The sequence below is a fragment of the Camarhynchus parvulus genome, chromosome 4A (genome assembly GCF_901933205.1).
Source record: "Camarhynchus parvulus chromosome 4A, STF_HiC, whole genome shotgun sequence".
NCBI classification, from domain to species: Eukaryota; Metazoa; Chordata; class Aves; order Passeriformes; family Thraupidae; genus Camarhynchus; species Camarhynchus parvulus.
In genome coordinates, this window is record NC_044600.1 from 6,492,061 (window position 1) to 6,519,520 (window position 27,460).

The window sequence follows — 27,460 nt, forward strand, 5'->3', positions numbered from 1 at the left end:
TGGCTAAGTTTGATTTTAATTTTTTCTTAAAAATATTCTTACAGCTGCCAAAGAGACACAAATCCTTGAAAAGGAGAGAAAGGCAAAACTCCAGTATGAAAAACAGTTAGAAGAAAGGCAGAGAAAGCTGAAAGAAATGAAGCAAAAAGAGGAACAACGGAGGGCAGCAGTAGAAGAAAAGAGGAAACAAAAAATAGAGGAGGAAAAGGTAACACACATCAAAGTTCCATAGTTTAAAAGAACTACATGGTTTTCCTACATTACCATGCTGTGAATGAGAAACTCAGGGAAATGATGAATGTGTTAGAACATAAAAGTATTTTCCACGTCTACAGTGGGCTATGTAGGCACATGTCCACCTTCCCCATAGAGCTTTGGCTATAGCTGAGGCACTCAGGACTTCAGGAGCTGTGGCTGTTTGACCACTGGCTGTTTTTCACATGAGCAAAACCCCCAACCCATATTCCTAGATTTCCAGATACCTTCAGAGCACTTTGTAGAGTCTGTCTGTAAATCAGTGTGGGTGACAGGTCTTAGACTTACTTCTTTTATTTCTGGGTCTTGTTTCCTTGGAGCCCTGCTGTGGCATGAGACTCACACTCTCTTAATTCTTCTAAACCAGAATTCATTCCTGTATGATGAAAGGTGCTGATGTTATCTGTGTATTTGTCATTTGCTGCTTTGAACTGTGTGGTGACTGTTCTCACTGGCCTTTGCTCTGACTGCACATGGACAGGCAGAGCAGAGTTTGAGTTTGGGACTCACTCAATGGACAGAAGCTGACAGGAGAAATTAATACATGAAGTTATTCCATCATTTTGACAAGTAGATCTGTTAGTGCATATTAAATGTGCAAGTTCTTATTATAACTTATTAACTTTTTCAGCCAGGTCTCGTTTAGTTAATCTTCTAATAAGGGAGGAGCAGTAGCACAGTAGCAAATACTGTGGAAAAGGGAGTGGTTCTAAAAATCTTGAAGACCACTAGCTGTGGTGAGGATTCAGATACCTGTCTCACCCCTGCTCCTCAGGTATTCTGCGTATCTCTGAGCTCACTAGATTGAGGTCTTGAGCTCATTTCTGTCTTTTGTAAAGTAAAACCTATGTCTTTAACTCTGACTGAAGAATTACTGCACTGCAGATACCTCCATGGAAATACAATCTACAGATTACATAATGTCTGGATGCTTTGGCACCTTAGGTAAACTCTAGTTCAGGTTTCTCTAACAGAGGGGAAACTAAGCTGTATATTTCAAACAAAAACTTTTAGTTTTATCTTTTGTCAGTGAGCAGAATCCTCCCTTCCTTCCAGGTTTACATTGTGTGTTTTGCATGGTGACTTCTTTAGTTTGTGTTGTGAAATGGTGTTGAGAGGAGGTGAAAGTCTAGTGTCCCCAAGTGGGAGAAATGATTGTATAATGAGTTCCCTTGACATCTTACTGCAGTGTATCTGCAGAAAATACTGCTTCAAAAGATCACTTGGGATATAACTATTCCAGAAAAGAAATGTGTTGTTGACACGTGTGGAAACCTGGCTGGCAAGAAAGAGTCTAGCATGGTTCATCTTTATGCACAAGAGCTAAAGCTCCCCTGCTGGCAGTTACTAGTTCTGGAGACAGCAGCAAAAGCTTCTTTCAGCCCTCTTTGTCCTGTCAGCAATGGCTGCTGAGGCCTGAAGTTGATTGGTCTTCTTTTATAGTTTCGCCTTTATGTCTTGCTGTTCCTGGTTTCATCGCATCTCTCATACTGTCAGTGTCTGTTAAGACTTGGGTCATTCTTTGAAAATACAAATAACTTTATACTTGGTATTTTATAATGGAGAAATTTTATCACCTTTTAGAAATAACTTCACGATATAAATAATTTCAAGGGTAACCGATTACTTTTGCTCAGTTTGGGGTTCATCCCTATTTAGAAAATAAGTAGTGCTGTTTACTGAATAGGAAATCTGTTTGGTGGCTATTTTAAGTAAAGAGAAGAATAGATTATCTGTGCTTTAGCTTGACCTAATCATGTTTTGAAGTAGTGTTTTGAAGCCATTAATTACCTCCAGCATTCTTTGCATGATAATTTTGTAACAACAGCCTGCTAAAACATTATAAATCATGCTAGGGGGGTGGGGGTCTATATTTTGTTTCCTGGCATGGCTGTGGTTAACAGTTAAGCTTCATGGAGGTGTTGTTTGGTAGGAGCGCTATGAAGCAGTTCTGCACCGCACCTTGGAGCGGAGTCAGCGGCTGGAAACACGACAGAAGAGATGGTCATGGGGAGGGTCTGTAACTCCAGACTCAGAAGGCAAAACAGGTAAGCAGCACTGGGTTTAGTAGGAGTGAAATCATGGAATATTCTGTGTGAACACTGGCAGATGGAGCACTATTCATAGGGACCTGGGCATCCTTTCCTGTCTGGGATTTTAAAGCAGGATCTGTGGGAACATGTCATATCTGTACTTGCCCTGAAATGCTGCTCAGAGCTATTTCTGACCTTGGGAAGAGCTGGAGAGAAGCTCCATGGGAAATACAGCATGTGACAGCACTGCCAGCCCTCAAACATCAGCTAAGAGGAATTATGATCTGTAATATTAAGATAATTCAGAATCCTTTAAATGCAGTTCGTGGAATGGAGTGCTAGGACTGGCGATGAAACCAAAAGTACCCAGTTGTACTCTAATATCACATCTAAAATGTTTTAAACACACCCTTGGAGTTATGGAATGCTGACTGATTATTTGAATGCCCAGTAATGGGTAAGGAGATGCAGTGGACAGTCCAAGCTTCTTGGAACATGGATTCTATTCTGGATTAGGTGATGCATTTTAACAGTCTTTAATTTGAAATCAGATAATTTCCTGTTTCACAGTTGACTGTTTCTGCTTGTAAACATTCTGAAATCAGACCAGCAAATATAGATTGCAGTGGAAGGGATCTTTTCATGCACTACCTAACCACCAATAAATAAGTTATTGGCCAGGAATAAAATAAATCAAAAAACGCTTTAGTTCAGCGTATCCTCTATATTGGTGGAATTGTACTGAGTGTGGTACTGTCATTTTCTGTCAGCTTGAGTGTGTGTTTGTAACATGTTTGAAAGTGCTTTGATATTAGTTGTCATTATGATATGCAGCATCCCTTTTTTTTTTGTAAATTTGCATTTTTTTGCTATTTGACCTCATGACTTCGCTTACAAACCTTCTTCTTCTACAGAACAACAGAGCACTGATGAAGGTGGAACTGGTGGTATAGATTTCTAAAATTTTCTTTTTCTGTTATTTTACACTCGCTACTAACCTTTTAAGCTTGAGTTCTCACACTAAGGAAAACCATCTTCTTTTAGATCTTTTCCTGGATCTTGGCCAGCTGTGCGACAAATGTGATCCCTAAGTAGAAAGCAGCCCCCCTCATTTTGGCTATCCCTCCCAGCTAATTCAACTACAACTTAAGTCATGGCATGCTGAGGGAATTTTCAGGGAAAGGCTATATGCATTTGGGTTTTTAGAGGTCTGGATACAGCGCAGGGAGAAGAGAAATTTCTATGGGCAAGTATTTGAATATAAATAATTCAGTGGTGTAAGGTTTGGAGGGTTTAAGGGCGGTTTCAGACTCCCATTGCTTTGCAGAAAGTACATGGTAGGTCTCGGTTTGGTTTACCAGCAGGTGAAGTAACATTTGCAAAATCAAAGATATTTTAGTGAAACTTTGTGAAAGGGAATGGGTCTCTTGAGCAGTTTGATACTTTTTCCATGAAGGCTATTGCAAAATCAGAGCTGTCCCAATTACCTAAAGATAATTCTACACATGAAATGTGTTTTCACTGGATTTCTGGCACTTTCCAGTGCACAGACTGGGCCGTTCATAGAAATGCTTTGGATCACTGATACACATGTTTAATAAGCAAAATTATTTCTTGTAGCTAGATTGGGGTGAAAACTCTCAGCTGAGACCCAGCTGAGTCTGAATCCTGGCAGTCTGTGCGTGCCCACAACGTTACTAATGCAGTGCAGCTGTCTGTGACACGGACAAGTGAGACTTGACAATGCAGTGAGGTCTGACTGAGTATGGTTTAACTACTCTGGCAACACAGCAGAAACCTGTGTATTTTAGTTAACTTTTCTCCTCCCTTGCCCTGCACATCATGAGCCCCTAATTTTCTCCAAAATCAGCCCGTTTGGCTTGGTTTGTTTATTTGCTTTACATGTGTTCCTTGGATACATAGATAAATCCATTCACTATCTCTCACTACCAAATATCATTTAACCTTGAAACTGGGAAATCACTTTTGCCTTACATGTTTAAGAAAGCGCTGGGTTTTATTCTACTAACAAACACAAAATAATGTTCTTTGCTCTCTCCTGATTTGTGTGAGGAAATGAGCCTTGTCTGTCCTTTCCGTTGTGGAGGAAGATCTTCAGTGCTGCTGAAGCACATTTAAGATAAAATACCTTCCAACAGAAATGCTCCTGATATAATAATAAGTGTTTAAACTGTGATTTATGCATCATAAAGTAACTATGCAGATAGTTCAGCAGCAGTAGATCAATTTGGGTAACTTGGCACCAATCAGGAAAAAAATTGCTGTGGACATAAACAGGTAATGCAATGTCCTAGTCAAACCCTTGTGCACCCACCCACATTGTTTTAAAATTGAGTTTGATTTTGTGTTAATGTTTCAAACATGAAGCTATGAGGTGTGGGGTGGATAATGTGGAACCATGACTGGTTTTACATTTCTCATATTTATTCCTATTTCAGGGTAGTTCTTTTTGAGAACTCATTACTTTATTATTAAAAATCTACCTAAGCCATGTGGGATACTTAAGTGTGGCTGGCTTTCTAAAAAATCCTTATATGGTCCATTTTGCTTTATATTTGTGTATTTTCTGGAAGGACAACAATTACCTTTTCTTTTTACTCTGAAAAATGACATCATATGAGCTCTAGTCCATTACATCATTGTGGCTGAATAGTGCATCTTCTCTAACTGCATGTCTGGAGCAAATTTCAATGCAATATTATATTTCCACTGTCAAATTCTGTGGCAGATTTGGGATTAAATCCCCATTTCTTGAAATGAGAACCATTTGGGGAACTGATTTCAAATATTCTTTAAATATTTTAGGACAAAAGACATTCTTGTCTGTTGTAGTGCTGTGCAAAAAAAATGCAGAATCAGATACGTCTTCCATGAACTGGGTGTGTCAACAGTAATATTTAGGAACATTGAGTGGCAGAGCAGAGGTTTTGGGCGATAGTGTGCTCTGGGAAGTGAAGCCCATGTAATGGAACATTTCCCCAGCCATCAGCAGTTCTGTGGGATGTTGAGTGTGATTCATGAGACCACAGCAGGGATCCTGCTGATGGAGAAATGTAAAAATGGATGAAAGCCCCAGAGTCAAGTGTTACATTAATGGCATTGCTGTCAGTGCTGAGATGAAGCAGGCAGGGTGTGGGTCTGCCAAGAGAAATGGCCAGGCTGTGCAATAAAGCATCCTTGATGACAGTCCTGCTAAAGGGGATGTTTTAGTGGTGCCTGCTGAGCAGAACAAGAGGTTCAGGTGCATCAGGACTGGAGACATGCTATTAGAATAGAAATGGGGCTGCCAGAGTCTCCCCTTGCTAAATAAAGAGCTTCCTTGTCCTGGTAGAAATTTGGAAGGAAGTGAGAGACAGCTGATCTTATTTCATGTAGCCTAATGTTATCCAGCCTCAGGCAATGCTGCAGCACCCTCTCTCTGTGAAATCCTATGAGGATTGAAAGCTCCTCTGACTTTCTTAAGATCTCATGTTTCTCAGCTCCTTGCCCACTTCCAAGTCCTGCTGCATGGCAGACATGTGCTTTCTTCAGCTCTGCTGCTGCAGTTTGCTTTCCCCCTTCCATTAGAAAAATAGAGAAGTTGGTGTCACATGGGCTCTGTGCTTCTTGCATTTCAAACCCTTGATTGAGGCAGGAATATCCTGCCTGTCTTCTAAAGCTTTTTTTTTTCTAGAGAAAGAAACTTTAAAGTTTGCAGAATTGTGAATGAGGTAGGGAAGAAGCTGAGGCCATCTGATCATGCAAATGTATTGATTGAAAAAGCATTGACCTCTGTACCTGGGTCACAGTAGGTGATACACCAAATCTCAGATTTCATACAAGTGCTGAAGTACTAAATTGAACCAAGAGAAATCTGTGTGAAGTGTCTCTGTAATGTTTGGAGGTGTTGGACTCAGTTGAGTTCAGGTAGGAGCCAGGATTTCCTTTAAAGAGCAGACACTAGAGGGTAGCCTTTCCCTTCAAAAGCACCCGAATACACGAATTACGAGCTTCCTCATTTTCGTATATAAAACCTCTTGAGGCTGTTTAGTTATCCCAGTTCTCAGACTCATTCGTAAAATGCCCCCCTTTTTTTTTCTTCTTCTTTTTGTTATGTTGGGGAAGCATGCACTAAGCTCAGATCTGAATTTCTAAACTAGATTCAGTAGATCTCCTTCTTATCCCACGGGGACTTTGCTCTTTTTCACTGTCCCAAGAGCTTCCCATAGGGCTGTCCGTAGGAATCCTCATGTCCTGGCTCTGGCTGTTAGGGGCTGTTGTAGCATGCTGGCAAAGGGAAAAGATGTTGCCTCTGTGGTGAGTAGTGCTGCTGTGTCCTTTGGTATTTATGCACTAATGAGTTCAGATTAATCATCTTTACTGTGCAATGTGTCAGTAAAATTGATTACTTGTATTAGATGTTTAGAATTTCGTGTGTTTGTTGTGCTGGTCTGCACCACTCTGTGTACATTAATGTTTTCTGCTTACTGAGTTTCTGTAGCAACAGGTACGTGCTTTTCCAAGGCTTTCACACTCGGGAGTAGTGTTCATCCTGAAAGTACATTATTTGAAATTAAAAAGCAGGTATTTATCTGCCTTGTAATAAACTTTCAGTTCTGCCACACAAGATATGATTTTTATGCATGTGTATGTATCTGTATACACATAAAAAAAAATATTAATGCCTCTTGTGGCAGGATTTTTTCTGAAAAATTGCAGATTTGATAGGAAACATTAAGTGAAGAGTAGCTTTTAGAGAAAAAATGGCAGTTTCTAAAATACAGCAACCTTTGTGAAGCAATCAGAAATAGGAATGCTTTCTTGCCTTTCCTTAGGACTTGGTTTTATTCCTCCAAAATAATTTATTTTGGTTTGGATTTATTAACTAGTGATTAAAAAACTGTTTTGACATGCCTATATGGCTAGAATGACAAAAGACATTTTCCAGATTTTGTTGTTATTTTCTGTGTCTTGCCAGTCTGATAACAGCAGACAACCTCAGTAGCTTTTGTCCTTACATGTTAGGGGCATGGGGTTTAAAAATCCCTTTTTTGCACACATATGCATAAATCCTGGCATGACTCCACTAAACTCTACCTGCTCTGTGCCTGTCCCAGCTGGTGTTAATGGTATCAAGCCTATTCAGAGGAAAACAAAATTTTTTGTTTGTCATCAAACAAAGGCAGAAATACCTTTCAGGATGTAATACTTGGAGAGTGAGCTCTCAGCAAGGTGTGAAAGGCTCAGAATGAGGGCAGGTTCTGAAGTTATCACTTCTCTCCACAGCCAGCAAACGCTCACCCTCCACAGCCAACCTCAAACAGGCAGAGGCTGCCGTGAGCAAAGGCCTGTCCTCGTCATCTGCAGCTCTGTTAAATGCCTCAGATCGAGGTGAGTGGGGGTGTGGGTTGCTGGGAGCAGGGCACTGCTCAGCTGTGCCTGGGGAGGAGACAGGAGGTGGAATAAAAACTCCTCCCTCCTCCCCTGCTGTGTGACTCACTTCATATTTTGATCTCAGATGCATTTCATGCAATTTGTTAATCCAGCCTGACTGGTCAGGGCTTTGACCCAGTTGGTGTGATCTCTGTTAGAGGAGAAGAGCAATGGTAAAAGCTGCTGTTTTTTTTATTTTTTATTTCTATAATTCTGTTACTAAAGTCAAATCTTGCTGAATGATTCACAGATAATTTCCCATCATCTCTATGGATTTGCATGCCTTAATTCACACCCTAAAAATTCAGGAAAATAAAAACAGTGCGAAAATAGAGTTTGCCTTGTTCTGTTAGACAGCTTCAGTCATTTGATTGCCAGTGGGAAGGAAAAAAATCAATTTTGACAAGGAATTGTCCTAATATACTTGTTAAGATAAATAAAAACTTTGTAGGAGCACATGTTTTGGCTTGTTTTAGCATGAGATTTTGTTATTTGGACTCTTCCCAGAATTTCTTATGAACCTGCCTATATCACAGATGTGGAGGATTTTGCTTTTGCTTTTTTGTTTGTCTAAAATGATGAATAAGCTAAAAGTTGTTTAATACAAAAGCAGATTCAGCTAGGTCTGTGCTGCAGTGTTCTGCCAATCTGCAGCCTCTGATCAAGCAAACTGAGCTAAAAGAATCCCTGACACAGACACAGCTAAAGGTGATTTTGCTGGTTCATGTTGGAAGGTGATGCAGCAGAAAAATTTGTGCTCATCCATTCTGTGCCCGGTGGGGAAATCAGTGACTATATTTATACTGGCAGGGGCTCTGAGTCACTGGAGACTGCTTGTGATTTAAATTATATTTATCTATTATGTGTCTGCAGGGTTCAGCTCTGGATATGAGTCAGAAGCAGGGTTGTAAAGTACAAATTAAACCTCTTACAAAGGAAGTCACTAATTATCAACTAATTGGGATTGCTTTCAAACTGTTGTCATACCCTGAAATCCTTTGTGAATACTTAGTCACTTTGGAGAAAATACTCTCAGGTGTCCTAAAACGCAATAAATTTGGACAGGTCTCCAAGTGATCTATGTGGTCAAGATGTAGAGGTGACTTAGAGTGATCCTGTGCTCTCAATTTGACACTCAGGGAGAACTGTCTGCTTGGTAAAAAATGGTAAATTCACAGGACATTAAATACAGCCACAGAATGAACCAGATTGCTTCTGTTGTGCATGTGTGCCTGGGAGGGTGAAGGAGCAGAATGTGGAAATGAGAAAATGATGCTTACCCTGGATCAGTGGAGTATCTCCACTTACCACTGTGTTCTGTGTTAATTCTAGGCTCACTCATACCCATAAAGAATGTGAGCAGTTGTTTTAAAATTCTCATGTATTTTAAAGGTGCACAAGGATGGCCTCAATAGGTCAAACAAGAATCTGTTGTGGCTGACATCCTGCTGCTGTGGTGAAACATGCAGAAATAAAAGAAATACTGCTTTATATAAAGTGGTTCTTCCCTGATCCAGTTTTTCTGCTTCTGAGGAATTCAATATTATAAAGCAACTTAATCATTCCTCTCTCTCTTAGGGAAGTGGGGCAGGTGTTGGAGGGGACCTCTGGGCTTTTCAGCATAATTAATCCATGCACTTTCACTTCCAGGTACCACAAAGAGAAGTGCCTCATTAAACAGACTGAGTAACAAAGTCCCTCCACATTCCCAGCAGTCAGCACCCAAAGGTTCGCAGGTGGAACAGAAAGGTGCTAGAAACCAGTTTGTTTGGAGAATTGGGAGGCAGTAAATGGGATATTCAAAGATGACTTTAAACCATGTCCCAGTTCCTTTATAAATGTTTTCACTCAGGCATTTATGCAGTCTGTGCACTGTGGCATAAATATCATTGTGCACATTGCAGTGCCAGATATTGGGTAACTCTCTAAACCAGCCTTATTCCTTTGAAAAGTGGAAGGGTGGGGGGAAAGTAGACAAATGGTAGCCAAACCATTTAAGACATGAGAAAATAATGCTTCATAATGATACATTGGTTTTAGATGATTAGTAAAAGCAAAGCATGCATTGGCAATTTAGAAAAATCATATCTTGTTAAAAATAATCTTCCTTACGCTTGGTCTCTAGGAGGAACAGAAAAGAAGAGGAGCACATCTTTGAGTAGAATGAGTAGTAAACCCCAGTCCTCTCCAGAGCTAGAAAAAGTGAAAAAGGAAGAAAAACCAGGTGGTTGTTTCATAAAACTGATTTTTTTTTAAAGCCTTTAAAGTTTGGATAGGCTTGATTTCACTAGTTTCCTAGGTTCTTAAATTTCTAGGATTTTTAATGGCTTTTTAGTTACCCAGTGTTAAAGATAAAATGGTAAAAGTTAAGTTAAATTTTTATTTCTGGACAGAAAAAAAAAATCCTCTAAGAAGGCCTTTGTCTTTATTAAATGGCACTGCAAGCAGATAGCAACATGTGTCTGCTTAAGAAAGTAATCTGTTTGAGATCTGGTAGACTGAAAGGTCAGAAATTGTAAAAATGTTGCTGATCTGTTCACTTCTTACTAAATCTTACCTTTGCTTTTTAAAGTTCCATTTCACTATTCAGTTTAAAAGCAACTTCTCTGTTCCTGCTGCTGGAGTAAACCATGTGCATGCAGAAGGAAGAAACCTGTTCTCACTTCAGTCTCTTTTGATCTGTGTATTCCCCACTAGGTTACAAATAACCTCTTTCCTGGGAACTCCTCCTAAACCTGAGGAATAGCACTTTGTCTAACATGTTTTTCCCTTTGAGTTAACAATTCTGAAACTTTCCTTTTTAGCAGCTGTTGCCAACAGTTGAAATTATTTCTTCTTCAGAATCTTTCCTTTATGAGAGAATGTTGGGTGCTGTCCATGTGAATCTGTGTGTGCAGCCGATGCTTGACCATAACTGCTGGCTTTGACTTGCAAGCCTTCTGTTTATTATGTCAAAACAGCCTTTCCTGCAATCTAGAGAGTGTAGCTCTGAAGAGCTCAGTCAAAAACATCTCATACTTTGACTGGATTCAGCATTCACCTCTGTTGTACATGTGCCAGTCTCTGCACATTAAAAGGACTTGTACTAAGCAAGGCAAGAAGTGCAACATAAGAGATTGCAGTGTTTAACCCTTCTGTGCTTTTCCTTTGGAATTGCCCCTCCATGACTTCAGTATTGTTCTTCCAAAACTGTGATTTGCAACAATGCTCAGTCTTCCTTTGCTTTGTACTGCTTGTCTTTTCCATGATATGATTTCATGTTGGATCCTTTTTGGTTTGTTCCTGTCATCCAGCTCGTCGCTCCCAGCTCAGTCCCCTGGACAGTGGCGTAATCAGCCGCCTCCTCGCCCCCACACAGGCCTCCCTAGCTAGGAGTAAAAGTGCTGCTACCTTGGCTGATGGACAGGACCCCTCAGGTAACAGGAGGGCACCAAAGCCTCAAAGTCTTACACAGTTGCTCTTCAAGCAAGAATTTAGATGGTAGCTGCTAACTGTGCTACACTTCTGTCTGAATCAGACAGTTAAATGTGGTTGTGTGTAATTTTACTTACCCAGTATTTCCTGTGGTCATTAATACCCAATTCATATGCTATGTTGCATGTTTACTTTGCAAAACCATATAATAATATTGGCTTTTAAACTCCAGTGCTGGTTTACTTGCTCTGTAGAGAACCAGATGCTGGTGTTCATTCTGGGGATTTTGTGTGTGGTTTTTTAACTGACAGAGATCTGTATTTGTACCTCAACTCAGTCTGAGACATTCTGGTTAGAGCAGTACCAGGTAATGAAAGGGGAAAAAAAAACCAAAACAAGCAAACCTGTAATTTCAAAGTGCAAAACTTAAATTTCTTTAGGGGCAGAAACACTTGCAGGAACATGACAGTAGGATTACCTGGAGATAAGTACAGGGAACCCTGAGCTGGTTTTGTTCAGCTGATAGGAGAAGTCAAGGTATAATAGAAGAGAGAAACCCTGGCTGACTCAAGCAGTTATGTGTTGGTCCAGACTGACCTGATATGTCCACACCAGGGCTCAGTTTACTACAGCAGGAGTTTGCAGGAATTAGCCCCCCTAGCTGCCTCCCACATGTCCTGGAATTCTTACTGGTTAATTAATAATTCTCCAGTAAATGCATCTCTGGAACCAATGTGGAGTCCTTTCTCTTCTTTTACCTTACAACTTGTGTTCCCAGTTTTGCTTGTTTCTTCTTTAGTATGAAATCACATCTTTATTTTATGTCTTGCACCATTTCACTTGGTCCTTATCAGTAACGGTGACATTTCCACACTGTTTCCCTTGTCTGATAATCAGTATTTATTTTTTGGTTTTGGTCAGTAGTCATATTTTTACACACTTGTTGTATGTGCTGCTTTTATTTTACCATGAATACTTCAGTTCATGTCATGTGGGGAAATGCCATCTTTTTTTCTGTTACTGTTAGCATGTGATGCTCCCTATTGCTGAATTAAAGATATGGTTTTATAAGTTTATTTAGAGGTACTTTTTTCATTTCAGTAGAAAAGTACCTGTGCTTTAACACAACCTGTGCACAAACAGAATGCAGGTCTCCATTTACAAATGCTGTAAATACAAAAATAAAATGTATTTTCCATAAAGTTACAAAAGTAAGGGCTGCATTTGGCACAATGTATTTAAATTATAGAAGAATCCAATATCTAGCTTTAGAATATTTTTGCATCTATATGTGCTTATCTGTCTGTGATCATGTTAGTAAAAAAATAAGATAAAATTTCTTCCAATATCTTATATGCGAGGAGATTGACACTTCAGGTAGGAAAGGTATCATAGTTAAATAGTTGACCTTTTTCTCTTGATAGATTTCTTTTACACCACCTTTGAAAAGAAGGGAGGTTTCCTCCTTGAGTGTAGAGGAAACATGCTTAAAATCTGAACCTCTCATAAAAAACTGTCAGGAACGATGCTAAGCCATTAAAACTGAAGCATTTGTGATCAAATGCAACTTGACTAAAATTAAAGTAATGCTGGTGTACTGCAAATTTGGTCCATTTTTGGAAAAGCATTTTATTTTTATCTACTCCAGACTGCTGCTTTCAGAGTGTTTATTCTTGGTGCTGTTGCTTCCCAAGTACTAATTGTGTGGTGGTGTCTGTCTGTGACCCGTTGCACTGTGCACTGCCTGCGGTGTTTCCCTGTATGGTTTCTAACACACACAATCTCTCTTTCTCTTTTTCTCCCTCTTCCTTCTCTCCTGTTCTTATGCTGTGCACTTGGTTCTTGTTTTGTCTTGTCAAATTCCTAACTTTATAGAATCTCACCTCTGTCCTCGTTCAGCTTCAGCCAGTTCCATCAGTTCCCCAGTCCCAGCTCCCAAAGTGCCGGTGCGCAGCCGCAGCATCGACAGGTTGAAGTCCTCTGTGTCTTCATCTGATGCAAGTTCACCTGATTCAACCCAGGTTTGTTGAAAACCCACAGGAATTAAATTTCTGTTAATCTGGGGGGGTTGGAACAGCTCAGGGTGGGATTCTGTTTCCCCTCTTTGCTGCTGCTTTCAGTAAGTGTTAATGGAATGTACAATAGTATTTGCCTAAAAAATACAGAGGATTAAAATCAAATTGGAATTTTATGGTACTTGATCTCTCTTGTATCTTGAAGGCATATTGTTTGCTGCTTATGGTTCCCAAGGTTTAATTTATGTAAGAATTAAACACAGACCAGGTCAGTGTTTTGGAACATAAAGGAAATTGAGTCTTGTTGACCACTGGCTTGTTTGTTGAAATAGCAGCTCCTCTGTCTGCAATGTATTCTAGAGAGTCAGCAGTATTTTGGTTTTGTTTATCCTCTAGAAATCAGAGACAGAAAAACCATCCCCAGGTTCTGGCTTGAGGCGCCCTCCTTCACCATCCCTGTCTGCCCATAGAAGATCCCCCTCTCCTGCTAATTTGTTGAAGCGTCCTCCGTCCCCTTCTGCAGTCAGGTATGTGCCCAGGTTAAACCCTTTCTGCAATCAGGTGTGTGTAAACACCTTTTATTCAGCACAAAACTAAGGCTTCTTCCTGTCTCAAGACAGCTGAGCTCTTAGAGTTTGGATGACCTGTGCTCTGCCGTGTTTGTACAGAAAAGCCTTCATTTTGGGTTAAATTTCCCTTTCCCAAAATAGGGATGCAGCTTTTGCTTCAACCTTTGTTGTGCAGACAGAACATGCCCTAATCTTCTGTGCAGTCTGTGCAGTAAAACCAACAAAAGTCTGCAAGCTTTTGAATAAAGTGTTCCACCTGTATTAGCATAGGAAGTTTCTTGGATTGGAATCATGAGGTTCATCCTAGATGTGGAGTAAATGGAGATCTGGGCCAGCAGTCCTGTTCTGATGTTAGCCCCAGGTAGCAAGGCTGGGTGCCCAAGGTGTCTTGGAATCCTGGTTTGAGTTTTATGGGGAAAGCACCAGTAATTTGTGGGTGGATTTATTTTTAAAAGTGAGGTATGTAATATAAACTAAACAAAGGAGACTGCTCTTCTGAGGTGCGTGATTGAGGTTTTCACTGTTAGCTCTGAAAAATACTCTTTATTTCAACAGGCAGAAGACTCGCCCACCTTCACCTGGTGTGTCTAAACAAAGGCCACCATCTCCTACTCCAGTCTCTAAACCAGCACCCATCCAGCGTCCATCTCTCACACCAAGTGTTATAAACATTACCAAAAAGAAAACTGAAGCAGAGAGCAAACCAAAGGATAAGAGCACAGAAGGAATAGGACAAGAGCAAGGTGCTTCCCCAGCCTTGGAGAGGGATGCAGGAGCAGCTAGCACAAAGACCAAAGAAGGTGGGTGTTCCTCAGTGTTTGACTCACTCCTGCTCCAGGCCTCTCCAGGGTGTGCTAAGAGTGGGGAAACAACTGGCTCATGAGGCAGAGCCCTGGAGGCTAGGATGCTTTAAGGCAGAAGCTGTTCATTGCTCATTATGTAATAGCTTTTCATGGTATGACTTTGGGATGTGAATTTTAATGCAGTAGTTGGTTTATTTGACTCGGAGATTTAAGTGAAGAGCTTTCAATATTACTACTTGTATTGTAATTTTAAGAAAAGCAGAAATCCTCTTTGCCTTTTGGGCTTCAGCTGCTCTAGCTGAGGGGTCTACTAGCTTAGGTTTGTAAAGTCAGTAGTTAAATTACACAGAGGTCTTTCAGTTCAGTTGGTAGTTCTTAAAGTGCTCCTGTAGAGACCTTCTTGGAGGACAAAATCAGCTCCTGTTCATCACAGGATGAGAGAAAATTTTCACAATGCTTGGAGGCTGCCTTGGCCTAAGTTCCAGTGACTGTGCAATCATTGCTGCCTTGGGAAGAGTGATCAGTTCACAAGTCACACTGAGAAGTTATCCTGGTAAATTAAGGAGAGCCATAGACCAGATAAGTAATCAGTGTTCTAGTGCTCTTCATTGTGCCACGTGAGCCTGGCCTCTGTCCCTGGGGAAAATGCCAGCTGCCATCTCCAGCAGAATCTGGGAGAGCCTTCTGATGAGGTCTGGCAGGCAGTTCACTGTGCAGAAGGACTCTGGGGACCCTTGACAGGAAAATGAGGGATCTTTAGAGTGTAAGTTAGAGCCAGTGGGCAGTGCTGGGGGTGAGTCCCTCACACACCAGGTAAGTGGGAACATGTGCTTGCTGCACGTTACTGCATGTTCCTGTGTGCTTCCCTGGGCTGCTCCTACTCTCTGCCACTTCCGAGGCTCCTTCTGATATGGCTTCTGTTGGATGTGAAGAAGTGTCATTCACCTGAAGAACTCATGGTAGAGCTCTCTGGGCATGTGTTCCTATGGAAGGAAGCCTGGCTGTCAGAGGTGGATGTTTGTACAAAGTTCCACATCTGTCTTTGCTGTCACGTCCTTTGTCTTTGCAGTCAGAACATCCATCCCTCAGTGTGCTGCCATACTGTGGGTAGATGTCTTGTGTGCCTCAGAGCATCATCACTTCTGATCAATGTCATCAGTTGGTTGAAGCCTCCATAACAGTGTGTCCTAGTCCTGTATCTTCCAGTTGTTCTGGAACAAGAACCTCTGTCCTTGTTCCTTGGATGCCTGATCTGTCTCCTCTCTACACTGACTTCTGAACCTGTATTAACCCAGTTTATCTGTTTTCCTATTAGCTTATTTCTAATCTCAAAATAGTCATCTTTGTAGTGATTCCTACTGGGGCTGGGCAAAGCTCTTTTTTCTTTGTTTGACACATAGAACAAAAGGGAATAGTGGGCATGTTCTTCAAAATAAGATATTCCATTTCTCTCTTTGAATGTTTTGGTACACTGCAATATTGCAATGGGAGGCAAAATATTTTTTCTTCAGTTACTTTCAGTTTTCAAGGCAATTTTCATTTTACAGGTCTGTGTCAGCAGTTCACCCATGGGTTGGTGCAATTCCCTGTCCCAGACAGCTTCTGAAGTCAGAGCACACCAGTGAATGGCATGTGGCAAATCAGTCTCTAGGTCTTGTAGGTTTAGCCTACTTTCAGCTTTGTGCAATTGTATCTTCATCCCATCTCTTCTCCTTCAAACAGAACTTGTTTGCCTGTTGTCGACAGCAATCAAGTTTTTGTCTTGTTTTTTGTGTCTTCCTCCTGCAATATACTGTTCCACAGTAAAACACTTTTTATTTTTCAGTGACTGGAGCAGTTGTCATTTCTGGCAGCAGCCTCTCGCAGCTTCTCTGAGAATTAAAAGGCTTGTTCAACTTAAAGCATAAGAAGTGCTCCTTCATGAGCTCTCACCTTATGCATGATGATAGGTAATAAACTATCATGGAGCCTAACATTTTGTATCTGGGTATTGAAGGCTTTGAATTATGATTCCTAGATTAATTGTGAATTAATTACTTACCTTAAAATTTGTTGGAATCTTTCCTCCATCCAGCTAGTACTAGATTTTGCAAGTGTTCAGAGGTTATTTCTCTTGCCTCTTTCTCTCTTTCCCCTTCCCTTACAAAAAGGGAAGTCCTTTGATAAAAAGAATGACTAGGAGTACAAGGAAAAGGAAGCTGAGTGCAAAAGACAGTCAGAATTTTCTTAAGCCATGTTACCAATCATGTTGGCAAATCTCATGTCCTACCCTATGGAAACAGCCTGTATAGGGGTACATGGAGATGAAAACAGTATTGAAGTACCCATATGGAAATCATCAATAAAACTGCAGAAGTGAGAATGCAGTGGGAAGGTCCCCAACCCTTTCTTCTTTTTTCGCCCCTGTTCTTTCCATATCTGCAGTGTTCTGTTGTGACTAATTTTCTTCTGTCAAATCCAAATATCATAATTAAGCTGTCATCATGCTGTAACCCTAGAACCTAAGTCTAAAAACTTTAGGCTTCTTGCTGAGCATTAGGTTGTGCAGTTTTGAGGAGGGGAAATAGGTTAAACCTGACATTGTGTCAACCAGATTTGATACAACTGGGAGAGATGGCAAATGTGCAACAAAAAATGGCCTCTGCTGTGAAAAGTGAGTAGTTTGAACAGAAAGTACACTCATATGGCAGAGGAAGAAAGAGACATTTTGACTTCTTCATGCTTGTACACTGGCAACAGTAAAGGAAACCTAGTAAGTTACTGAATATTGGAAGAAAAGCATCTGCCTGTCTTGAATAGGCAGATCTGCTAACGGTTTTGTAAATGCAAGATGGTCTTTCTTGCTCAGAAGGAGGAGGGCCCCTTTTGACTGAGTTCAAATTTGGAACATTCATGGCTGACTTTTGTTAGTACCAATATCACTGCAACTTTTTCCCACATCAGAAGCAATGTGTTGTCTGGGGAGGTGGTGTTTTCTCAGCTTGGATAAATCTAAATGTTAGAACACTGTCTATGCCTGCATTACATCAGTGCTGAAATGCTTTTCCCAGGACTGCAAGAACAATTTTTATGCGCAAAAGACAGCCATGATTCAGCTGCTGAGAGTTTGCTGTGTGTAATTACACCCTGCAGCTGCAGGTAGTGATTATGTGTCCATGGGGCCTAAGCAGCTTTTCAGGTATTAAAGTTCCTAATAATGACATTGTGTTTTGAATGATTTGTCTTCATGTCAGAAGTAAAACAAGTGGTCAAACCATGATGTCATAGTTCATTAAAATTACCTTGACTTCAAGGCTTTATAAATGCCAAGCAAACATACATGTGCTGATTTGTGAAATGTTCAGGAGAAAGGCAGGTCCTCGCCAACATTATGATGCTGCTGCTCTACTGACATCAGGAACTGATTCTCTGAATATTCAGATGATGAGTTCTTAAATCTCATTCGAACAGAAATATTTCTAGAGAATACCTGATAGAAATTAGAGTTCTTTCAGTATACATATTGAGAGCAGCTGGATGGCAAGATGGTTCTGTTTTGACTTTTTTCCTGATGTGAATTTGTAATAGTGCCTCTGATATTCAGACACCTGAACACCAGACAGGTCATGAAGAAGCATAAACAGCAGGACCTGCAAAGATTTCCTCACCTGGTGATGAAGCTGTTTTGATCTCCATGTAAATTGGGAATTGTTTTGTTGCTGATGTATAGAAATATGGTATTACTGAAGTCATTAGTATGTGCCTTCAGGGCCAGATAAAATGATGAGCATTTGCACACCAAGATACTCAGTAAATATAAATGAATGTTAATGTTATGAAACAAGAAAAATAGAAGAATGATAATTTCTTCTTTAGGCTCCCGTGTGTTCAGTTTTATTAGAAGGAAGTGAAGGTATTTAGAAGGTATTTCCTAAAGCAGATTTTTTCCAGTTTTCTTATCGGTGTTCAAGCATTACAGAAATTAGGGTGTCTTGTCAGAGACATGTTTTTAAATGCTGGATAAATGGAGAGTATCTTTAAGTGTATGATCTGGAATATGGCTGGATCAGTGTTGAAATGAGCTGTTACTATTTCAGTGTCAGGTATCATGGCTCTGCATCTCCAGGGCTCCCCTTTGGCTCTTGCAGGCCTGTTACAGATAAGGATGCAATCACTGTGATGAGCACTGATGGAAAAGATACTGAATCAGTTGGCCATAAGATCTCATCTCACAGAGATAACATCTTTCATAGTTTTAAGTTCCTGGAACTTTCTAACAGCAGATTCTTTTAACCTTTGCAGAATCAGGTAGCAAAACAGTAGCAGGGACCACCACAGCTGAAGAAGCTGCTAAAATCCTGACAGAGAAGCGACGCCTGGCACGGGAGCAAAGAGAGCGTGAAGACCAAGAAAGAATTCAGAGGCAAGAAGAGGAAAGGTAACAATTGAGGGGAAGAAAGGGATGCTTTCAGTGGTGAGGTGTGGTTGGAAAGGACACTCCAGCAGTATGTGTTTTCTAAGTTTTAATTTAAGTTCCTGCAAATGTTAATACAGTTCCTGAAGCTGAGAGGCACTGGCACCAACCTGGGACAGGTTACTGTGTGTAACATCAGTTTATTTCTCAGTACATGTGTAATGCACAGTCCCTGTGAAATCACTGCTTCTTTTTCCTTCCAGATACCAGTGGGGCTTTTGTTTCACAACTATAATGTGCTTTTTGCACAGCTTGTGTTTGGTTTGTTTGTATTTGGTTTGAAAGAGTCAAACTCTCTGTGTTAAATTTTCGTTTGATCAGCTTAGGCAGTGGTTTGATGACATGTTAAATCTCACTTTAGTGATATAAAATATGGATCAGAAATGTTGCAGGCAAATAATTCAAAGTGTTAAATCAGTGTGCATTTGGTTCACTGCATAGAAGTTGTTGAATTAAATGGCTAAGTTAGTGCTGACTAAACTTGTTCCAGATCAGGGGCCACCTGTCTGCTTCTATAAACAGGGTGGAATGTCAGGTTTTAGTTGTGGATATGAAGCTGTCAGAAATTTGCATATAATCTGCTCTAGAAATATGTCATCAGATCTGCTCTGTATGTCTGCAAGAGCTGGCAGTGTACACCTTCAGAGTATCTCTGAATTCAGGCTATAGAAGAAACAGTCTTTTAGGAAATCCCACTAAATTTATGTTTGACAGTGATTATAAGCTTCATTCGTGTCATGGCTGCAGATGGTTTTTATTAAATGGGCATTGCTTAATCCAGTTCTCAATCAAATATTCCATTATTGGAACAACCTGCCTTGGCTTAATCAGCAAAGAGCATTTATTCACAGATAATTTCTTCCAAGTTATTCCAGTTTTCCCTTTGACAAGTCTAGACAGTGGCTTTCATAAATCCACACCAGAAAGCGTCTTTATCCAGTTATTTCTGACTGCCTAGAACTTTCTTGCTTTCCTACTCTGTCTCTTGTGCATGCACACTTTTAAAGAAATAAATACCCAGTAATCTGTACCTTGGAAATTGTAGAATCAGAGAAGAAGAAGTGGCCAGGAGAGCAGCTGAGGAGAAGGCGCGGCGGGAGGAGGAGCTGCGGAAGCAGGAGGAGGAAAGGAGACAGACTCAGGAGGAGCAGCAGAGACAAGCTGAGGAGGAGAGGCTCCGCCGGGAGCAGGAGGAGCAGGAAAAACTTGCAGAGCTTCAACAGCAGGTCTGTGCCTCCCGCTGGGTTCCTGGAAGAAGCTGCTGCTGTGGTTTCAAGAGGCTTGTCTTTGATTTTTCTTTCACAGAATGTTTTTTACAAATCTCTGTCAGGCATGATGTGAGGCTGAGTTCATCCTATCTGAGATGGATTTGAGACTGTCTGTAGGTCTTTTCCTTGCCCTGGTCGCTGTGATTTTTTTTTTTTTCTTCCCCTAGCATTTAGTAAATTCAAGTGTGGGCAGAAGCAGCTATTTTGGAATATTTTTTTAGTCATCAGGGATGCTGTTTTGCATATGTAAAATATTTGTACTGAGCCCACTTTACAAGCAGACTGTTATGAGTTACAAGGAGATGGTCTGTCTGGAATGTAATCTGGTTTATTCTGATTCCTCTCAAAGAAAGATTGGTAGTGTTTCAAGTCTGCTTTTCCTGTTGCTGAACAGTCTTCCACAGCAAGTACCTTTACAAAGGCATCCTTTGAACTGAAGAGAGCAGTTCTGCAGAAAGCAGGCTTTCCTTAAGTTAGATTAATTCTGAAAACTAAAGCAGTTTTACATTGAAATTATTTGTGTTCAGAGAGCTGTGAATGGCTTTGCCACGTGTCTGGATATTTCTTTAAATGTTTGTTAACAACAATTACTCAGAGTGTTAACTATGTTTCTGTCTTCTTTCCAGTTATGCTGGAAAAGATTTTCCAGTGTAGAAGGAGTAGAAGATGTACAGCACCAAGTGTCTTGGTGGCAATACCCAACTGCCAAGATTTTTAAGTTAACCTTGACACATTTAGAATTTAATTGCTGTCTTGTTACTTTATAGATTATCCTCGTTAGCCAAATGTTCCTCCCAAAGCATAGTCTGAACAGCAACATTCAGAACATTTACATATTACCTCAGTATAGTTGGTTTCAGTTTTTTAATGTCATAGTAATATATATTTCATGTCAGTAAATAGGTAATTGACATTTAGTTGTAATGTGTGGTCATACTGAATAGTGATTGCCTGATGTTCCTATCTGTGTTGAACCAGATTCTGTAACTTCTTTGCTTTTTATTGTTGGGAATAAGTTCTTTACTGATGCCCTCTTCTTTTTGTTTTATTTTCAGAGAGAAGAAGCTGAAGCAAAAGCTCAAGAAGAAGCTGAAAGACAGCGACTGGAAAGAGAGAGGATTATGCAGCAAAATATGCAGGAAAGGCTTGAAAGGAAAAAGGTAGCCTGTTTTGAATTCTCAGCCTAAAATGAACAGGCAAATGGTCTCAGATGCAATTAAATAGAAGTGTGCTTTTTTAAAGGCTGCCAGCTCTGGTTTGTGAAATTTAAAAACAGTGTTGAAAATAGTACACTCATGAAATATGAAAATATATTATGATTGATGAATTTTAACCAGAATGGTGAAATAAAGAGTTCTATATGTAATTGTAAATATTCTCCATGTTTTAACAGAGAATCGAAGAAATAATGAAAAGAACACGGAAATCGGATCAAAATGAGTCCAAGGTACTTTTCTGTTTGGATCTGTATAATGACAGAAAAGGACTTTTTGCCTTGTATCCTGTCTTCCTCTGTTATCCTTACACAAAATGGCTTCCACAGGAAGTGCAGAGTTCTGGTACACCAGAATAATTTCCAGTAACTTGCCATTGCACACATTCTTCTGCTTTGCTTGCTGTGTGAAGAGTCTTTGTTACATTTTTGTTCCAGGCCTATAGACACAATGTTATCTGGTGTTATCACTTCCAGACTGGTTTTTAAAACACTGTTTTAACCAAACACTGGTTAGTAATGGATTTTTTTTTTAACTGTATGCATTCTGCCAGGACTATTTTTTCTCAGAAAACTGAGATTTCTGACATCATCTCTTTGCTTAAAGCAAAAGAATTGTTTAGAGAAATTCTCTTTGGATTGCTATTGCTACAGTAAACTGGATGTATTTTTGTTAATACAGTGACCTGTTATGTGAAAAATTGTGCATATTGAGGAATAGTTGTTCCTCTTTGAACATTCAAATATTCAAGTCTTCCAATAGCTGAAGATCAATAAAAATTTAGCACACACCTTGGAGAAAAGAGGGGAAAAGGATCTCAGGAATAATAGGTGGGAGGTGGAAGTGGGTCCCACAGGCTCTGGCTCTGCAGAGCACATGTTGCTGGGTGACCTGGTTGTCTGTGAGCCTTTGAATTCATGTGGCCTCACTTCTGGGCATAGAATGGTCTTGTGTGGGAGCTGTGGAGGACAGGGAGTTGTTCCAAATAACACTGGCAATTCAGTTGCAGAATGAAGGGAAGTCTGTCTCAGAGGTGATGGAGGGAGAGGATATTGAAGAGGAGGAGGAGCTGGGTCTTGAGAAGACTGATCAACCAGGTAAGGAAGCTGAGGGAGTCAGGCCTTGGGGGCAGTGAGTTTCAGTGATGTTTAAGCTCTGTTGAGAAGGTCAGTCCTAACAGCATTGGGATGGCCTGAGACACCAGTCCCAGAGATGCCAGGGGGACTCCCTTCTTGAACAGAGAATCAGTCAAAATGATTTGAGAGTGAAATTCAGGCAGCATGCTTTCATTTTACAAGTGATTTTTGAAGATGGAAAACAAATTTCGTGTTGATATAGGCAGCTTGTCTATAGACAAAGGAATCTCTTGAAGCCAAGTGCCTCGGGTTTTGGCTGGGAAGGGTTATTTTGGCACTTGTATTTTATTCATTTAGAATACCAATTCTGCTACTCATATTCTTTTTTCCATTGTATAATTTTCTCTCCTCTCCCCCTCCCCACAACGTTCAGGAAAGCTAAATGGTGTTGACTTGCTCCAGGACGTCAAGGGAGAGGCAGAGGATTGTTTAGAGACTGCACAAAGCGTGATCTCTGCAGAATATGAGGCACAAGATGGGTCAGAGTTGAAGGCCACTGAAGTGTTCATGAATGGAAGTGACTTGAAAAGTGACAAGGGGTCTCTGTCTGTCTCTGAGCTAAAGGATTCCAGGTGAGTCTGCTGTACTGTGGGAGCACTGAGCTCTCACACAAGAGAGCTCTTGTCTGTGTTTAAATAAATGCAGAGCTGTCTGCAGCACCTTGCTGGCTCTGTGGTGTCTGTGAGCCTTTCTCCAGCCATGTGGTGTGTGCTGTCAGCTCACAGCCTCACAGAGCAGGTAGCTCAGGATAATTGTTTGTTTAGATGGCACCATGTTAACAGTGCTGCCTTTGCTGAGAACTGAGACACGCAGCCAGCAACATGGCAATGTTGATGATAAAAACTGACATTGCCTTGAAATCTTTTGCATTTAAATGCCTTGCAGTTCTTCTCATTAACAAAACATTAAACAAGAGGGAGGAGGATAACACTGAAAAGGAAGAATAACCTGTAGAAAGCTCTAGAACACTTTCAGTTGTGCTGAAGCGCCAGATACAATGCAGAAGCCTCCCTTAGTGAGGAATTTGGGTTTTTTACTGTTTCAATTTTTTTTTAACATAAAGCTTTTTCATCTGCTGCTGGAAAATTTGTCCTCTGATGCTTGTTCCATTTGCTCATCTAAATGCTAATGATTTAGAAATGACATTGTGAACACTTTTTTAAAGTGATGATAAATTAATGTCATTCCTCCAGTGATGGAATATAAAGACATTTCCATGATTGTCCTAAGAATGAGTGAAAATTGGTCCATAATTTGGGTTTAGCTTTTGAATCTGTTTTAAATATTGCTGGTCTTCTGAGACTTAGTTTTGTGTTCAAAAAGTCTTAGCTGGAGAAAAAAAAGGAAAAATGCACCCTACAAAAATCAAAACTTAATAATCAAAGCTTTAAACTTGTTACTTTCTTATATCAAATTTCTAGAGGCAGAAACCTTACCTGAGGGCTGCTTGTATAGTAAAAAATGAGTATATATTGCTGAGTTGTTCTTCCTTATTGGCTCTTGGAGAGGAGATCCTGTGTGGCAGCAGAAGCTTGTCAGGGATATTTAGTGCTTTGCAGAGTATGCAGACTGTTAATTATCAGTCCTGGAATCAATGTAAAGGTTAAACATGTGGAAACTGTAACACAAGATTTTTATTTTTCCATTCTCTGTTTTTTGTAGTCATCCTGCAAAAGACGTGGTTATTGATGACTCGGGGAAGTTGGGTGTTCATGAAGCTGATCATACAATTGGACTTATTCAGAATCTTAATGGGAAATCTGGTTCCTGGACTTTTGAGGAATTCATTGATGTTGGAGTACATTCCAAGTCAACCAAACTGAGCTCGGACAGCATCTCTGCTGGTAACTGTAATCAAAACTTGAATGATGCTGCTACACTACCTTCTAGTCCCAAATTGGCTTTTGAGGAAGATGGTGCAGTGAATTCATTGACCAAACCTATAGATGCTTCATCAGGTAATCCAAGCTGACTACCCTGTCTGTCTCTTCCCCTGGCTAGGCAATTCACCTCCTTGCATTTTGCTCTCCTTGCCTTAACTACAGCTTCTTATTTTCAAGGCACTTTTTCCAGTGTGTAGACTGGAGGGAAGGCTCTTTCTTTAGTGCTTTTAACTTGAATTCTGTCAAAAGGAGTCACCAACTGAAGCCTTTTTAGGGACTTGATAAGGCCCAACATTAAGGCTTTTCCAAAGACACAGCTGAACCCTTGTGAAGTTCCAAACAGTATTGAAGCTCATATGTTGTATTTCAGGTTTTTCTAAGACATGTTAAATGGCACATGTTACTTTTGAAGATACAAAATAGTTTAAAAGGTGTCTGATGTAACTCTACACACCAGATCTTTTCGCTCCTAGGCGTGTTCTGTTTTTGATGCTGACCTGTGTGACCTTACAAGGTCACTTCAGTCTCTTAGCAGTGTATTAGCTATCCTCTCTACTTGCTGTAGAACAGTCTTTCACTTCACTGAGGCAAGTAACACCAACCTGAAATTCCACAGATGATTGTGTTACATTTTGGGAGGAGTGGTAAAGCTGTACACAAAATATTCTGGATTTTCTGAAAGGGCTGCATCTCAAGCCTCATGTACTTGAGAAGCCAAGCCCTGATGCAGTACAGTGCATAGTGTGTCAGAGAAGCTTCAGGAAGCCAGTTTATGTAAGACTGGACTTCTCTGGTGTTGGAGCCAAACCCCAAAGGGCTGTTTTCACAGGAGATCTCTTTCCATGGGATAAATGACTGTGTCATCAGTTGAAGTGAATGCTAGTGGAAAAACAAGCCTTGCTATCCACATTTCCTTCCAGTGATGTGTAGCACTTTCTTTGATTAAAGTGTAGCACTTTCCTAGACTGAGCTGTTTCCCGAGTCTCCTCTGTCACTCTGCGTCTTGTGAATTTGAGTTCCTTGGGCACACCCTGATGGGGGCTTCCCTTGAGGTCACACCAAACAGGGCCATGGGACAGACAAATTTATTGTGTTCTGCTGTTCACTTTTTCTTGTGATCAGATTCATTAACTTTTAGTGAAGGAAGTGTGACCTTTTAATTTTGAAATTTTGAAATTTTTTTAATGTAATACAGTTTAAGAATTCTGTACATAGCTTTGAAAACTAATATTCCTGTAAAAAGAAAGAAAACCTACTGTGCTGGTTTTAGACTGTAAGTGACCAAGTGGTTCTGTGCTCACTCCTGGATGTAGACTGACAGTGATGATGGATGCATGTGGCATACACACATTTACGATGGTTAAATGTTTTCTTTTCTTTGCTCTTTGGACAGAACTGTGAACACTAGAGACCTGGAAATAATCTGATTGCACTTCAGTAATCCAGTGTTTTCTCAAGTACCGAAGGCCTTGTTTTGAAAAGCTGCTTGTTTACCTTTATCCATCTTCAAGTTTGCAAAAAACAACAGGGGAGGGATGACAAACTTATAATTTGCACCTTGAAACATTTCAGGGAAACTGTTGTGCTAATGTTCTTTTTTTGTTTGTTTAGCTAATTGTTAGATAAAGTTTCCAAGTTCAAGTATTCCTTGTTTCCCCTTTACAGACTTTACAGTAACCTGATTGAGTCTTTTTTTTATTGTTATTTTCATATCAGTATCATGTAGAACATGCCACTGGAGGCTCCTCACTTAGCTGCAGACTTTGCATATTTCTAAAATGATCTTGATGAAATAAAAGACTCACTCAGTGTATGTTAAAGCTGAACTCCCTTTTTAATGTCTAGAACAATGTTGTTGCTTGTTGGTTCATGTGCTATTTAAAAATGCAAAATTGAGCATCTTCAATTTTGAATGAAGAAAAAATTCCTTATTATCTAATGTGAAAATATTGGCAGTTTCAAAATGCAAGTGTTGTACCATCACTAATATGTTTTAATCTATTGGCAAACATCAAAACCTTTTTCAGCATGTGCTGTAATACATTACAAAAACGTTGAGTCCCTAGATTTGTCTGTTGGTGCAGTTTAAGGTGTTAGGCTTTTAAAAAATGTTTTCCTTTTGAATTACTTATTTATCTACACTTATAGAAGTATTATTTTATTGTGTACATAACAGTATTAGACCATTGAAGTCATGTTTTGTTCATGTTAATTATTCCAAGTGTTCCAGTTCCAGCTCTTATAACAGTGGCTGCAAACTGCATATATATATTTCTCTTCCCCTAAAGCCTGCATTAAATAATCTATTTAACCTGAATTTGCCTGCTTTTTTCAGCACGAAGAGTTTAACGAAGCATCTTCTGAAAATTGCTACTAAAAGTAATAATGCAGCCTTGTTGTCTCCTGTAACAGATAGACTAGATAGGCCATTACTTTAAAGGGTAGCTGTCTCAAAACCTGCTCCAAGCCACTGGCTGCTCTCTCAGTTGCAGTGGTGCAGCCCAGCAGCAGCTGTGTGTGCAGTGGGGTTGCTGGAACCACATCTGTGCTTTCCTCAACACCTCAGCTGCAACAGGAGCCCTTAGCCTTCTCCCTCTTGCTGTTCAGAGATCCTGTAGAACTGTTTTAGACTTTAGAGCAGTGCCTTAGGTGAAAGGAGAACTGTATTTTTGTATGATAGCTGTTTGTTCTGGCAGAGACAATCATTCTAACAAAGATGCCGATATTTTTTCTGTGCTGAGATTTGTTGGCTGGCCTGATCCAGCCCTGTGTAAATACGTGTGCACAGTTAAATAAACTTTGCAGTTGAACAATGCTTTATTTCTGTAATGTTAAATGTGACCTTACTAGGCCCCTCCACCCCTTGCCATACTGATCTGCCTTGGGATGCACTCTGGCACTGCTCTAACTGCTCCAGATTGCCACACTAGCAGCCTGTGTGGTTGGGAGGGGATTTGCACTAACACCCTCAGCTCTTGCTGTGT

At 40.3% G+C, this 27,460-nt stretch overlaps 1 protein-coding gene across 2 annotated transcripts in view; it reads left to right on the top strand.

The window, feature by feature from the left end:
• MAP7D3 (MAP7 domain containing 3) overlaps positions 1-27,291 on the top strand; it is a 43,109-nt gene extending 15,818 nt beyond the window's left edge. The window contains exons 4-21 of one of the 2 annotated variants that reach the window (XM_030967453.1): positions 45-208; positions 2,189-2,303; positions 3,203-3,235; positions 7,575-7,679; positions 9,372-9,470; positions 9,847-9,945; positions 11,015-11,137; positions 13,011-13,156; positions 13,547-13,677; positions 14,275-14,519; positions 18,804-18,939; positions 20,021-20,201; positions 21,299-21,403; positions 21,637-21,690; positions 22,461-22,554; positions 22,967-23,165; positions 24,256-24,551; positions 25,870-27,291. In XM_030967453.1, coding sequence (XP_030823313.1) covers positions 45-208; positions 2,189-2,303; positions 3,203-3,235; positions 7,575-7,679; positions 9,372-9,470; positions 9,847-9,945; positions 11,015-11,137; positions 13,011-13,156; positions 13,547-13,677; positions 14,275-14,519; positions 18,804-18,939; positions 20,021-20,201; positions 21,299-21,403; positions 21,637-21,690; positions 22,461-22,554; positions 22,967-23,165; positions 24,256-24,551; positions 25,870-25,877 — 2,333 coding nt within the window. In that variant the 3' untranslated portion in view covers positions 25,878-27,291. Of the gene's footprint in view, positions 1-44; positions 209-2,188; positions 2,304-3,202; positions 3,236-7,574; positions 7,680-9,371; positions 9,471-9,846; positions 9,946-11,014; positions 11,138-13,010; positions 13,157-13,546; positions 13,678-14,274; positions 14,520-18,803; positions 18,940-20,020; positions 20,202-21,298; positions 21,404-21,636; positions 21,691-22,460; positions 22,555-22,966; positions 23,166-24,255 lie in introns of both variants that reach the window. The other variant, XM_030967452.1, reaches the window with a different exon arrangement.
• The last annotated feature ends 169 nt before the right edge of the window (positions 27,292-27,460 follow it).